Genomic DNA, 14,602 nt, shown 5'->3' with positions numbered 1-14,602 from the left:
GTAATTGAACTATCAGTGTTCTTGAAAATAACTAAAGAACTAATAAACATTAACAAAAAGGAAACATTTCAAAACTGAAAATTCAAATCAGTGTAAATATACAATTAGAAATTATTTTACCAAAAATATTTGTCAGAAGAAATAACTTTAAGAGATTTTATAATAAGCAATAAAAATCTGACCACTTCAATTATTCTATAATTTTAGCTGGGAATTTTTTTTACAGTAGAATATTTATTAGAAATGGTAAGACGGGCGGTGGTGGCGCACGCCTTTAATCCCAGCACTTGGGAGGCAGAGCCAGGTGGATCTCTGTGAGTTCGAGGCCAGCCTGGGCTACCAAGTGAGTTCCAGGAGAGGCGCAAAGCTACATAGAGAAACCCTGTCTCGAAAAACCAAAAACCAAAAAAAAAAAAAAACAAAACAAAAAACAAAAACAAGAAATGGTACCAGCATGGATAGAATGATTATTGAGATATAGCATAAAGTTGACTGGATATGTAGTTCAGCTGGAAGAGTACTTGTCAAGCATGTATGAAGTCCTGGGTTCAATCTCCAGCACTGCATAAATCAGGCAGTTGTGCATGCCTGTAATCTGAGGTGAGAACTCAGGAGTATCAGAAATTCAAGGTCACCCTTGTTTTCATAGTCATTTTGAGGCTATCCTGGGCTATATGAGACTGTTTCAAAAGAAAAAGGTAACCAGTTCAGTGATATATAAACTCATTTTAAAAAACCTTACATATGTTTTATGAAAAGGCCCAGTACAGATAATGCAGACTTTCTATTTTCAGTGACAGTGAACTATATAATAAAAGCACCTGTATTTTATGAATTATACTTTAAGAACTTTTATGTCATCTAAGAAAATATATAGTTTCAGATTTTAGAAGAAAATGTAAAACTACCCTGATATCCAGAAATTTGTCAGATGATGAATAGCTATAGGTTGTAACTCTACCAAGAATTATTTTGTTAGCATGATTCATGAGCATCATGTGGATTCAGATATCCTCAGTGAGTATTTAGGATTTAACTCCTATAGAAATTAAGATATTAGAATTATAAATATTATATATATTTGACTGGAATTAGTAAGCAAGCAATTAATTTGATAAATTTCAGGTTATTTACTTTTGAAAACCGATTATTTAAATAGGCTTTAAAAATTCTTATTTTGGGCTCAGGAGTGTAGCTATGTGCTATAACACTCACTATGTGAGTTTTTTATTTTTTATTTTTTATTTTTTTATTTTTATTTTTTTAAATTTTTATTTTGCAATACAATTCAGTTCTACATATCAGCCACAGATTCCCTTATTCTCCCCCCTCCCGCCCCCCTCACCTTCCCCCCAGCCCGCCCCCCATTCCCATCTCCTCCAGGGCAAAGCCTTCCCTGCAGACTGAGATCAACCTGGTAGACTCAGTCCAGGTACTGTGAGTTTTTAAACATTGGCTTTGGAAAAACACGCAAAAACCCCACATGTCTACTTACTATGTGAATGTTTGAGCCTCAGTATAGGAAAAAGTAAAACAGAATATAAAGTAAAATGCTGGATGTAACATAAAATGGACTCAATGTGTTTTTGTGTGCTTTTTATTTTGTTTTGATATTTTGTCTTAATGTTTTTTTTTAAATTTTTATTTTGCAATACAATTAAGTTCTACATATCAGCCACAGATTCCCTTGTTCTCCCCACTCCCGCCCCCCTCACCTTCCCCCCAGCCCGCCCCCCATTCCAATCTCCTCCAGGGTAAAGCCTTCCCCACAGACTGAGATCAACCTGGTGGGTTTTTATTTGTTTTGATTTTCATTTTTTTGAGAGAGAGCATGAAGTTGGGTGGGTAGGGAGGTGGGAAGGATCTGGGAACAATTGGGGAAGGGAAAGAATATGATCAAAATATATTGTTTGAAAAAATTTTAAAAGAAAAAACAGTTCTGTATGTGGTGGCCCATGTCTATGATCCCATCTCTTGAGAGTTGAAGGCTGGATGTTCAGGAGTTCAAAGCTAGCCTCAGCTGCATAGTGAATTTGAGGCCAGCCTGGGCTATATGAGACCCTCTCTCAAACAACAACAAAAACCCGGACTAAATAAAACTCACAACAAAACTGTGCAAAAAAACAAAAAAAAAGTTCTTTTTTTTAAATAATAGAACTGGCTTCACTTTAATCAATGCTACTTTTGTAGACATATATAAAAAGAGATTGAATGCTTTATGTTTAATGGATATCTAATTACTATTTTGCAGTGTGTCATGTTGCTTGCAAGCTGGTATGTATGTATGGAATCTCAGTTTCTTCAGAAGAAGCTATTCAAAGACGGACTTTGGTAAGTCCTGATGAATTGAAGAAATGAAATCAAATGAAATGACACAGTGGTTACTTCTATGATAATAATTAAAGTTAGTATAAAACTGGAAGAACTCTTTAGTGTTATCCATGAGCCTTTTATTGGTAGTATGCCTAGTACAGTTGTTCTCAGAGGTACTGTAGTTAATGGAATGCCTCGATGAAGAAAATATTGAAAGTCTAATTCTATATTTATGAATTATTTTATACATTTATCACTTAGAACTTGATAGAGTAACTGTTTTCCACATAAGAGGATGATGGTATTTGATCTTAAAAGATTTTTTTTCTAGGCCAGGTATGGTAGCACATACTTGTAGTTGCAGTACTTAGGGAGCTAAGGCAGGAGGATCTCAAGTTTGAAGTCAGCTGGGCTTTAGAGATTTTCACATCAGACTGGGCTATATAATGAGACCCTGTCTCAAAAAGCAAGAAGCAGGGTTTTCTCATGAAAACTTTAAACTATTCATCAGTGAAAGGAGTTCCAGATTGATTGGTTGCTTTTGGTTATAGGATTTTGTAGCCCAGTATTTTAGCTGGCTTTCTAATTGCAGTGACAGAGTACATGATATAAACAACACTGAGGAGGAAGGGTATGTTTTAGCTCCTGGTTTCAGAGATATCAGTCTCTCATGGTAGATGCATGTGGTAAAGCAGAGCGTCTCACATCATGCTAGCCAGAAAGCAAAGGAAAGGCAGGAAGGAAGCTAGGCAGAGTGGCACATGCCTGAAATCTCAGCATTTGGAGGCTGAGGCAGGAGGATTGATGAGAAGTTAGAGGCCATTTTAAACTATACAGTGACTACCAGGCTGACTGGGGAGTGCTAGGTATCAAGACCATGTCCAAAGATTTTCCCCTCAAAATGGAAGCGATCAGAGACAAGGTAGCCTTAAGGACCTGTTCTTGGTGCCTGACTTCTTCCAGCCATGTCTGACTCACTGAAGTTTCCAGTACTTCTACCAGCTGAAGACTAAGTCTCAAGACATGAGCCTATGGAGGATATTTCATATTCAAACCATAGCCCCCCAGGCTGACTTGGAACTCATGATCCTCCTGCCTCAGCCTCCCGAGGTGCTGAGATTAAAGATGTGAATCATCATGCTCGGCTTGCTTGCTTATTTATTTACCTACTTATTATTTATTTAACGAATTTATATGTTTGGGTGTTTTGCTGAACCATTTGTGTAACTAGTGCCCTTGGAGGCCAGAAGGCGGCATTAGATCCCCTGGAACTGGAGTTACAGTTGGTTATGAATCACTTTGTGCATACTTGGAATCAAACCTGGGTCCTCTGGAAGAGCAGCAAGTGCTCTTAACCACTGAGCATCTCTTTGGTCCCACTATTTTTTTTTTTTTGAGACAGGGTATCACTCTGTAGCCCTGGCTGAATTGGAATTTGTTATGTAGACCGAGCTGGCCTTGAACTCAGAGAGATACTTCTGCCTTTACCTCTCTCTCTCTGGTACTGGCATTAAAGGTGGGTGTCACTTACTTATTTACTTACTTTTGAGGCAAGAGTCTCACTCTATTACTCAGGCTAATTTCAAACTCCTTGTCTCAAGCAATCATCTTGTGTCTGTCTCCTAAGTAGCTGGAACTATAGGCTTATGTACCCAGCAAGAATATAACGTGAAGTGTGAAGACCTGGGTTTGCATTCTAGCCCTGAGACTTACTAGCTATGTTACTTTGTAAGATTAATTTTCTCATTTGTAAAATGAGGATAAGAATACTTATTGTAAGTGCTATAAGGCTAAATTATAGTTTTATGAGAGGTGCTTTGTGAACTACAAATAGGTAAATATGCTAATAGTATATAAATAAACATCTGTCATATGTGATAGGATAAAACTGTTGAATGTGGGGGTTTACTTTTTGTGTTTCCCTTCTTTCAAAGATTGCAGTCTCTTGTGTTTTGTGCAGCTTTTATAAAATGCTATTTTCAGTGGGAAGACTGATTTGACTTAAACTATTCAGTCATGGCTGGAACAGAAAGTCCTTTTTGATTATTATTATTTAAAAACAGCACAGGAGCTGGGCACAGTAGTGCACATCTGTAGGGGTTCGAATCCAGTTTCTTAGCTATGTGAGGCAAGCACTGTGCTATATCCAAGCCCGAAAACCATAAAGATCAAACATGCAGAAAAATCAGTTAAGATGATACCCTAATTCGTCCCATTATTTATCACTAAATAGAATAATCAATTCATGACCACTCTTCTGTTTCCTTTTTAGAACTTTTATTCAATTTTCAGTTAGTATGTGTACTAATGGGTCTCATTGTATCAATTTGATACACGTATATAATTGTGCTTTGCTTATATTAACCTGCCTACTATACTCTCTTGACCTCTTCCTGCCCTCTCTTTATTTCTCTTCCTCCCCTAAATGATCTCCTTTATACTATCATGGTGTGTGTGTGTGTGTGTGTGTGTGTGTGTGTGTGTGTGTGTAGAGATAGATAGCGATATATTGATTCTAAATATGAAAGAAACCATGTGATATTTGTCTTTCTGAACGTGGTTTATTTCCCTTAACATGATGATTTATAGTACTACCTATTTTTCTGCAAATTACATGATTTTGTTCTTTATAGTTGAATAAAACTTCATCATGTATATTTGCCTCATTTTGTTTATATTCACCTGCTGTTGAATGTCTATGCTGATTCTGTATCTTGATGGTTGTGAATAGTGCTGCAATAAATGTATATGTGCAGATATTTCTGTGGTATGCTGACTTAGATTCCTAGGGGTATTTGCCTTTGAGTGGTATAGCTGAATGTACTGGTAGTTCTAGTTTTAGTTGTTGTTGTTGTTTTTAGAAACCTCCGTTTATTACACTAACTTACACCTTCCTTTAGCAGTGTACAATAGTTCTTCCCACACTTCCCTCTGCATCTCCTTAGCATTTGTTGTTATTTGTTCTCTTGATGGTAGTTAGTCTGACTGGGATGAGATAGAATATCAATGTGATTTTGATTTTTAGTTTCTTGATGTATAATGATGCTGAACATTTTTCATATATTCATTGGCCAGTAGTATTTCTTTGAGAATTTTCTGTTGGACTGGAGAGATGACTCAGCTGTTAAAGACTAGGCTCACAACCAAAATATAAGAGAATTTTCTGTTCAGTTTGTTTGTCCATTTATTGACTGGATGATTTCCTTGCTACTTGCTATGTATGTATGTATGTATGTATGTATGTATGGCAAGACCTTACAGTGTAGTCTGCGCTGGTCTGGAACTACCGATATCTATTAGGCTGGAATTTTTGAGAACTTCATACACGACCATCCAAAATATTAAAAATATTTTCTCAGAAGACATGTTTTCAAGGCATCGTTCTAGTTGCATTTTTGTTGCTGTGATGAAATATCCAGACAAAAAGCAATGTAGAGGAGAAAGGGTTTCTTTGGTTTACAATTCAGGTCACAGTCCATTGTTGAAGGGAAGGCAAGGCAGGAACTCAAGCAGTCATATCATATCTACAGTCAAGATGAAGAGAATATACACATCCTTGCTTGCTTGCTCTCATCTAGCATTCTCCTGCTTTATGAAGTACAGGATCCCCTACCGAGGGGATGGCAGTACCCAAAATGGGCTGGGTCTTCCTATATCAGATAACAATCCAGAGAATCTCCCAACAATATATCTACAGGCCAATCTGATCTTGATAATTTGACGTTAAGACTCTCTTCCCAGGTGATCTTAGGTTGTGTCAAGTTGACATTAAAACTAATCAGCACAAACATTAATTTTTTGTTATTGCTGCTTTTTTGTTTTTTTGTTTTTGTTTTTTGTTTCTCGAGACAGCGTTTCTCTGTGTAGTTTTGATGCCTGTCCTGGATCTCGCTCTGTAGACCAGGCTGGCCTCAAACTCACAGAGATCCACCTGGCTCTGCCTCCTGAGTGCTGGGATTGAAGGCGTGTGCCACTGCCACCCAGCAATTGCTACTTTTCTTAAGACCACTTCTCTTAAGTTGAAATCAAAGCAGAGAACAGAACTCGAGTAAATGCTGACTGCTGTTTTTTTTTTCCTGTCTATTGTGTCTCAATATACAGGATAATTTTTTCTAACATCTTTCACTCAATTTGGGAGAGGTGTGAAGTTTTAAAATCATTTCCTAACTTCTGTTTTCTAGATGAATATGAAAACGGGAAAAGAATGGTTGGATACTGGAAATGCTGCGATTGCTGATGAGTTTTTTCAAGCTGCCATGGCTGTAAGTTACCATTGATTTTCAGCTATGGCAGTTATTAGTAACATCTGTGGTAAGTCTCATACTTGTGTTTCTTATTTTCCAGGGTCTGGAGAAATTATATGTCAAGTTAATACAGAGCTGCTACACGGAGGCCAACTTGACCATGCATAAGATCACTGTGGAGAAGGGTGTCTTCCATGTACTTTCTTTTCAAGCTGAGTCAGTAGGTATCATAAACAGTGTGGCCTTACAACAGGTCATTTTGTAAATGTAAATGTGAAAGTGATAAGATGTGTCCTTGGATTTCTATGGGATATTATAGTATGATAGTTGATATTACCAGTGGTGACTGTTATCTGTGTAGGGTGAATGAAGGTGAAAAGAAAGATAATAGCTAAGTATAATTTTTACCCAATTCATTTAACATCTGCTGTTTATTTATGGCAACAACTTTTACTTGAATACTGTCTCTGAGAGTCTTGTTTTAAACTATTTTTTTCATGTGTGTGTGGATGTGTTATGATGCATGCATGTGAATGTGTGGGGAGGGTGTACTTTTGTGTGCTCATGCAGAAAGGCTGGAGCAAGACATCAAGTGTCTTCCTCTGTCATCTTTGCCTTAGTCCCTTGAAATAGGGTGTCTTACTGGGCCAGAAGCTTGCTGTTTGAGCTAGGCTGGGTGACCTAGTATGTGCTGGGGATTTGAACTCAGGTGTTATGCTTGGAGAGCAATTGCTCTTACACATTGAGACATCTATCCAGCCTTGAGATTCTCTTACATTTACAGTGTGCTTTAAATAGTTGGCCTCAAAGGTGCCTTCTCATTTATAATTTTTCTGTGTTGTTCATTGATACTTTAAAAAGTCTGCTGGTATTATATAAATATTAAAATTTCAAAATTGTACTTTATCATTTGTTGCTTTATTACTTACCCTGTTTTGTCATTATGGGGTTAGGGGTGCATTTTTAGTTGGCAAAATATAAACTGTGATGAGTTTGCCTACAGTAATTCTAGAAATGAAAGAGACCTTAAAATATATTATTATTTTAACATCTTTATTGACAATTTCTACACCATAAAATGCATCTATTTATAATGTGTCAGTGATTTTTAATATATTTATAGAATCATATAGAGCTCATCACAGTCTGAATTTAGTACATTTTTTACTCCATGATGAAACATCTTACCCATTAGCAGTCAAGCTCCATTTTTCCTGATACTAGTCTTTAGAACCATGAGTTAACTTTCTGTCTGTAAATTTGCCTATTCTGGACATTTCATGCAAGTAGAGACATACAGGAAGTGGTCTTTGTGATTAACATCTTTATTTAGCATGATTGTTTAAGGCTCAATCATGTTGCATCATGCTTCACTTTGCAGATATGCTCTTTATATTTATCCACTCATCCATTGATAGACATTTGAGTCATTTCCAATATTTGGTTATTATACATTATTCTACTGTGACCATTCATGTGCAGAGTTTTATATTTACATGTTTTTATTTCTCTTGGGTATATACCTAGAAGTAGAATTGCTGGGTAGCATTCTAAGTGTAACTATTTTAGAGTTAGCAACTTTTTTGAGAAAGTGCCAGATTATCTTCCACAGAGGCTATGCCATTTTACATTTCTACCAGTAGTGCATGGGAGCTTCATTTTCTCCATATCTAAAAGTTTGATGGTTTCAATGGTTTTAAGTAATTATATTTAAGCCCATGATCCTTTTTAATTTATTTCTAGGTATGAAGTGAGACAGATATCTAGCTCCATTCTTACTTGTGCACATGGCTATCCAACTATCTCAAATGCCACTTGTTGAGAAACTGTGTTTCCTTGTTAAGTAATCTTGGTAACTTTGTCAAAAATAAATTGATCACAAATATGAGGGCTTATTTTTGGTCTGTATTCTGTGTTGGTTGGATATATCTGTCTTAGTGCTAGCACCAGACTGTCCTGATTATTGTAATTGTATAGTAAGTTTTGAAATTAAGAAGTATGAGTTACCCAGTTTTTCAATATTGTTTTGAATATTCTGGGTCCGTTGCATTTCCATATGAATTTTAGGATTCATTGTCACTTTGCACAAAGAAACCAGCTATAATTACAATAGGGATAGAGTTGAATCCATAGACCATGTTGAGGAGTATTGCTATCTTCGTAATATAAAGTGTTCTTATATACAAACATTTATATATATTTTCTTCATTTTTTGAGGCAGTATCATGCTATATATGTATGTAGTAGCCCTGTTTAGCCTGAAACTCAATATATAGACCAGTCTAGCCTTGAACTCACAGAGGTCTGCCTCTGTCTCCTGAGTGCTGGGAATAAAGGTGTGTACCACCATGTCTGGCTCTCCTTTTTTTATATTTTCTGTTAAAAATTTAAATTGACACAAAATTTATGGGATGTATGTTTTGATATATGTATATATTGTACATTGCTCAAATCAGGGTATGTTTTATTTTGTAATAATGAAACTGAAGTTCATAGGGGAGACATTATTTACCTGAAGATCCAAGACCAGAATCAAAATGTTCTTTTTTCTTTAACTTTTTTTTGAGAATTTCATACATGAGTACTGTATTTAAACCATTTCTGCCCCTCCTTCTGCCCCTCTAACTCTTCCTATGTCTCCCCCCCCAAACTATTGACCTTTTCTTCTTTAATTGTTTTACACACACACACACACACACACACACACACACACATACACGCACACACACACACACACACACACACACACACACACACACACACACACACACACCTTGCTGAGTCCATTTAGTGTTTTCATATGTATGTGTTTAGAGGGCTGACTGCTTGGGGTTGGATAACCTATCAGGGAGCTCATCTCTGGAGAAGACTGATTCTTCCTCTCTCAGCAGCCATTAATTACCTCTAGCTTTTCATTAGGGGTGGGACATTGTGAGATTTTTCCCCTTCTGCACTGCTATGTCAACTAGTAGTATCATTATGCAGGTCCTGTTTAGGCAACCATGTTGTTGAGATCTCATTGATGTAGCTTCCTTGTCATTCACTAGTTCTCTGGCTCTTACACTCTTTCTGCCTCCTCTTCTGAGATGTTCCCTTAGCCTTAAGCATAGGGGTTGCATTGTAGATGTATTTTTGGGGGTTGTACACTCCATGGTCTACTGTTCGCTACATTTTGACCAGTTATGGATTTCTGTAATAATTTTCACCTGCTTCAAAAAGATAAGGGGTGAGAACTACTTTTATCTGTAGATACAAGGATCAGTATTTAGAATGCTTAGGTTAGGAATTACATGGGTTTAGGAAAGTGACAGTAGTAAGTTCTCCGCTAGGGTTCATGATCTTACTTTACAACACCAGGCACGAGTTCGCTCCTATCAAAGAAGCCTTAAGTCCAGTTAGATGGCTTCTGGTTACCCCCAAAATATAAATGCCACTAGATTTTCTGTCTAATGTTCCATACACTGCAAATGAGATTGATCATGTAAATGAATTTCCTTTTCATATTTTTTATCTTACTTTTATTGTTAATATCATTTGTGAACTACTTTAAGGCCATTAATGAAATACTGATATAAAGTCTAGCAGGCCTTGGACTTACATATTATTGTTATTATTATTATTATTATTATTATTATTATTAAGATAGGATATGTAGGCAAGGCTAGCCTTGAACTCTTAATCCTCCTGTCTTAAAGTCTCCTGGTGAGAGTTAGGTGTGTTCCACCATGCTCAGTTTTACACCTTAACTCATCAATTTGTTCTATGCCTTTGAACTGTCACTTGACACTTCTTAGCCTACAAAAGCCAATATTTCAATTAAGCAAGTAACTATATATGTACAGTACTGCCAATTGCCTATATACTAGACTGGGGACAGAGGTGCATTTGGTTTGACTGTAGTTCATGGGAAAAGATCTGTAACCAGTTTAGCAGTTTAAATTGATTACCAATTAGACACTGTCTAGAATCACCTAGGAGACCAGCCTCTGTGCATGTCTGTGAAGGATTAATCTAGATTAGGTTAGAACTCTGTGTATGTCTGTGGGAGATTGTGAGGTTAACTATGGTAAGAAGAACCATTGTGAATATGGGCAGCACCAGCTTAGGTTGTGGATACAATATGACCGGAAGCCTCCCATTCCTACCACCATGCCTTTTCCTGCTGTGATGGACTTCCCCTTGAACTGTAATCCAAAACAAACCTTTCTTTTCTTTACTTGCTTTTGTCAGGTATTAGATTGCAGCAATAAGAAAAGTAACTAGTACAGCCAGGAGTGCTGGTTCCTTCCCATAGTCACAGTTATTCAGGAGGCTGAGGCATTAAGATAACTTGTGTAGCATGGTCCTCTTGTGGGACTCCTAACAGTGGGATCAGGGGCTATCTCTGACTCTTTTACTGGCTTTCTGGACCCTATTCCTCATACTGGGTCACCTTGCCCAGCCTTAATACATGAGGGAGGTGCTTAGTCTTACTGCAGCTTGATATGCCATGTTTTGTTGATACTCATGGGAGAACTGCCCTTTCCTAAAAAGAAACAGAGGAGGAATGGATTGGGGGGTGGGGACAGATGGAAGTGAGAGGAGGGACTGGGAGGAGAGGAAGGAGGGTAAACTGTCGCCAGGATGTAAAATAAATAAATAAATTAAACAAAAAATCACTTGAGATCAGGAGTTTGAATCCAGCCTGACCTACCTAGTGAAAGCCTGTATCATAGCCTATTTTAATAATATCTAGGAAGGCATTTTATATTAACTAAATTTCGAGTATTGTGATCATTTCTAGGTACTGTACTTTAAAAATAATTGGGTTAGTGTAGAGAATATACCATGTAAAAATATTTGGAGAATATAATGTCTGTGCTGAAAAAAACTGAGATAGTAGGGATGACAGCCATTCTCTGAATGTTTTAAGAACTAAGGACTAAAATATTAAAGAACAATGAAACTCCACAGAACAGAATGAAGACCAATTGGTAAAACCTACAGGAAGACAAATTTCAGATCAGTGTAAAGAGTAACCATTTATTAGACAGTAATCCTATAATCTGACAGCTTTGTGGAAAGGGAATTATTTTGTCACTAGAAGATTGTGAGCACAGATGTGACCATCTTAAGAATTATATATTACAGAAAGGATTCCTTCATTAGATGATAAGTTAAATTTCTGTGACTCATAGCTTTCTTAATGCTAAGATCCTATGCTTTTAGAAAGTCTTGAAGCATTTCTTCAGTGTTCTAGATGAGTGGCATCGTTAGCTAGCTGAAAATTTTAGTAGTAGCTATGATCAGTAATGAGAATTATGTAATTATTAACTCTGACTGATGGTGACATCTTTAAAAAGTCACGGCACTGATAATTGAACAGAGGGTGTTGGGGGATGGTAGGCTGCAACTCTACAAGTGAATCCCCAACCCTCCTTTTTTGGATTTTTTGAGGCAAGGACTCACTATTTTTTTTAAATTTTATTTTATTTTACAATACAATTCAGTTTTACATATCAGCCACGGATTTCTTTGTTCTCCCCCTTCCTGCCCCCCTCCCCTTCCCCCCAGCCTATCCCGTATTCCCACCTCCTCCAGGGCAAAGCCTCCCCCGAGGACTGAGATCAACCTGGTAGACTCAGTCCAGACAGGTCCAGTCCCCTCCTCCCAGGCTGAGCCAAGCGATCCTGCATAGGCCCCAGGTTTCAAACAGCCAACTCATGCAATGAGCATAGGACCCGGAAGGACTCACTATTGTAGCCCTGGTTAGTCTGAAACTCACAGAGATCCACCTGCCTCTGCCTCCCAAGTGCTGGGATTAAAGATGTGTACCACACTCAGTTCCCAAATCCATTTTTAAATTTATTTTTTATTTTTATATAGGGTTTTGCTAACTTCAGGCTGGCCTTGAACTCACTCTGTATCCCAGGCAGGCCTTGAAATTGGAATTCTCCTGCCTTAGCCTCCCAGGTAGATGGGATTATAGGCTCATGCCACCAAACCCAGTTAAAGGTAATTTTGCTTGCTGTTCTACCTCTAAGACGTCCTCATAATTAAGGCTTAAGGGTTTTGTTGACAGTTTCTTGTCAGACCTTTCTTTAAAGGCCATTGTTAAAATTATTAATTTTATTTTTATACAGTAATATATGATACTATATATTATATAGTGTAGATTTTGTTAATGGGGTTTCTTTTTCCCAATAAATAGCCTATGAGATATTTCTTAGAGATTTAATAGGCTTTATAGTTTTTTAGGTACTTACCATTGAATTAGTTAGATAATTGCTTTGTTTGTTATTTATTAAATTATTCAGCAGGCAATATCTATAATGATCAGAGTACTTTGCTAGGATTCTGAGGGTGGTTGGTCTTGTCTTGAGTGTCAGCTTGACAGTATTTAGAATCACCTAGGAGACACACCCAAGCCTGCCTATGAGGGTGTTTCTGGAGAGAATTAACAGGATAGACCTACATTCAAAATGGGTGGAACCTGCAGTGGGTGGCCCAGATATAAAAAGGTTCAAGGAAGAATCCGTGTGTGTGTGTGTGTGTGTGTGTGTGTGTGTACCTTCCATCTCTTCTTCCTGATCTGGCTGCTGCTCAGACACGCCCCTCACATCAGACTCCAGCTTCTTCAGCCATCCAGCATGCACTCTATCCCAGCAAAATGAGGGAGCTTTCAGGCTTTCAACAACAGATTGGGTCTGTGAAGGCATTCAGCTTCTTGAACTCAGCAGCTCCTGGGATCTCTGTCTCTCTAGTGTGCAGACTGTTGATGGAGGCCTGGCTTGTAAAGTGTTAGAGGGGGGTGTTAGAGTCTCTTAAAGGCTCTTTCAGGGCTGTTAATGTGATATCTTGAGTTAAGAACCCATGGTTTCTGGTCAGCTAGGGCTCAAAGATCAGTTGTGATTAACAAGAGTTCAGCACCATTGAAGCAAAACCTTTTATTTACTGGGACAATTACTACTCATTAGCTGGGACTGAAAAATCAGCTGTGAGACCAGCATCATTGAGATGAAATCTTCTAGAAAGTATTTTCTCAGGGTCAGCATGCGGAGCTGTGGTCCAGAGAGGATCAGGGATACATCTCAGGGTGGCAACCAAGTTTGTTAATTTGTAAGAATCTCCTACGTTACTGGTTTTGACAGCATGGACATTGCAGATTGAAGGGCTCATGAAAGCAGCTGAGGTTTGGCATGGTGTGTGACAGAGTTGGAGTCCCTAAAGAGGGGCCAGGAGAGGCCACTGGTGAAGGTGCAACCCAGTTGCAGTGAAGACCCCAGAATATTTTAGATGCCAGGAGTGCAGGATGATCACCAAAGACAGCAATAGATGTGAAGTGGAGGCAGCCTGAATGTATGAGACAGGCTCTGTGTGTGTGTGTGTGTGTGTGTGTGTGTGTGTGTGTGTGTGTGTGTGTGTGTATGCGTGTGTGGCAGATCCAGAGAGATGGAGCTTCCTAGACCCTTTGGGTCCCAGAACACTTGAGTTTCAGACATTGGACACTGAGCTATTTATACTGTTAGATTTTGGTTTTGCTTTGATTTAATTATAAGTGTGTCTGGTTCTTTTCTCTTGGAATAAGAAGTATGTGACTTATTTTTGATTTTATAGGAACCCATAGTTGTGAGACTTTGAACTATTAAAGAGACATTTGAGGCTAGGCATGGTGGCCCACACCTTTAATTGCAGCACTTGGAAAGCAGAGGCAGGTAGATCTTTGGGAGGTCAATACCAGCCTGGTCTACATATATAGTGAGTTCCAGGACAGCCAGGGCTACCCATTGAGAACACCCTTCCTCAAAAACTAAAACAAAACAGAAAAAGTTTTGCCTCCAAATCAAAACTTGAGAATTGGACCTTTCCCAATTAAGTTATAGAATCTAGTGTAGCCTACAGCCTTGGTCCTGATGAGATTGTTTCAAAGCCTTATTTACAATGTCTGTAACCCCATAAAACCCTACTTTATTCAGCTTTACCAGGACACTTGGGTAGCAATGGAGTTGATGACCTTCCTCAGTTATAAAGTCAGGAGTGCTGATAAAAGAAAGGCTCTACACCTT

The 14,602-nt window shown here is 38.0% G+C and overlaps 1 protein-coding gene across 1 annotated transcript in view; it reads left to right on the top strand.

The window, feature by feature from the left end:
• The window catches only part of Tex11 (testis expressed 11), a 277,802-nt gene that overhangs the window by 9,385 nt on the left and 253,815 nt on the right, over window positions 1–14,602 (top strand). Inside the window, exons 4-6 of the mRNA XM_059251477.1 lie at window positions 2,252–2,331; window positions 6,495–6,575; window positions 6,658–6,777. Coding sequence (XP_059107460.1) covers window positions 2,252–2,331; window positions 6,495–6,575; window positions 6,658–6,777 — 281 coding nt within the window. The remainder of the gene's footprint in view (window positions 1–2,251; window positions 2,332–6,494; window positions 6,576–6,657; window positions 6,778–14,602) is intronic.

The sequence above is a fragment of the Peromyscus eremicus genome, chromosome X (assembly GCF_949786415.1).
Source record: "Peromyscus eremicus chromosome X, PerEre_H2_v1, whole genome shotgun sequence".
Classification (NCBI taxonomy): Eukaryota; Metazoa; Chordata; class Mammalia; order Rodentia; family Cricetidae; genus Peromyscus; species Peromyscus eremicus.
This window is presented reverse-complemented; position numbering and strand designations above follow the sequence as displayed.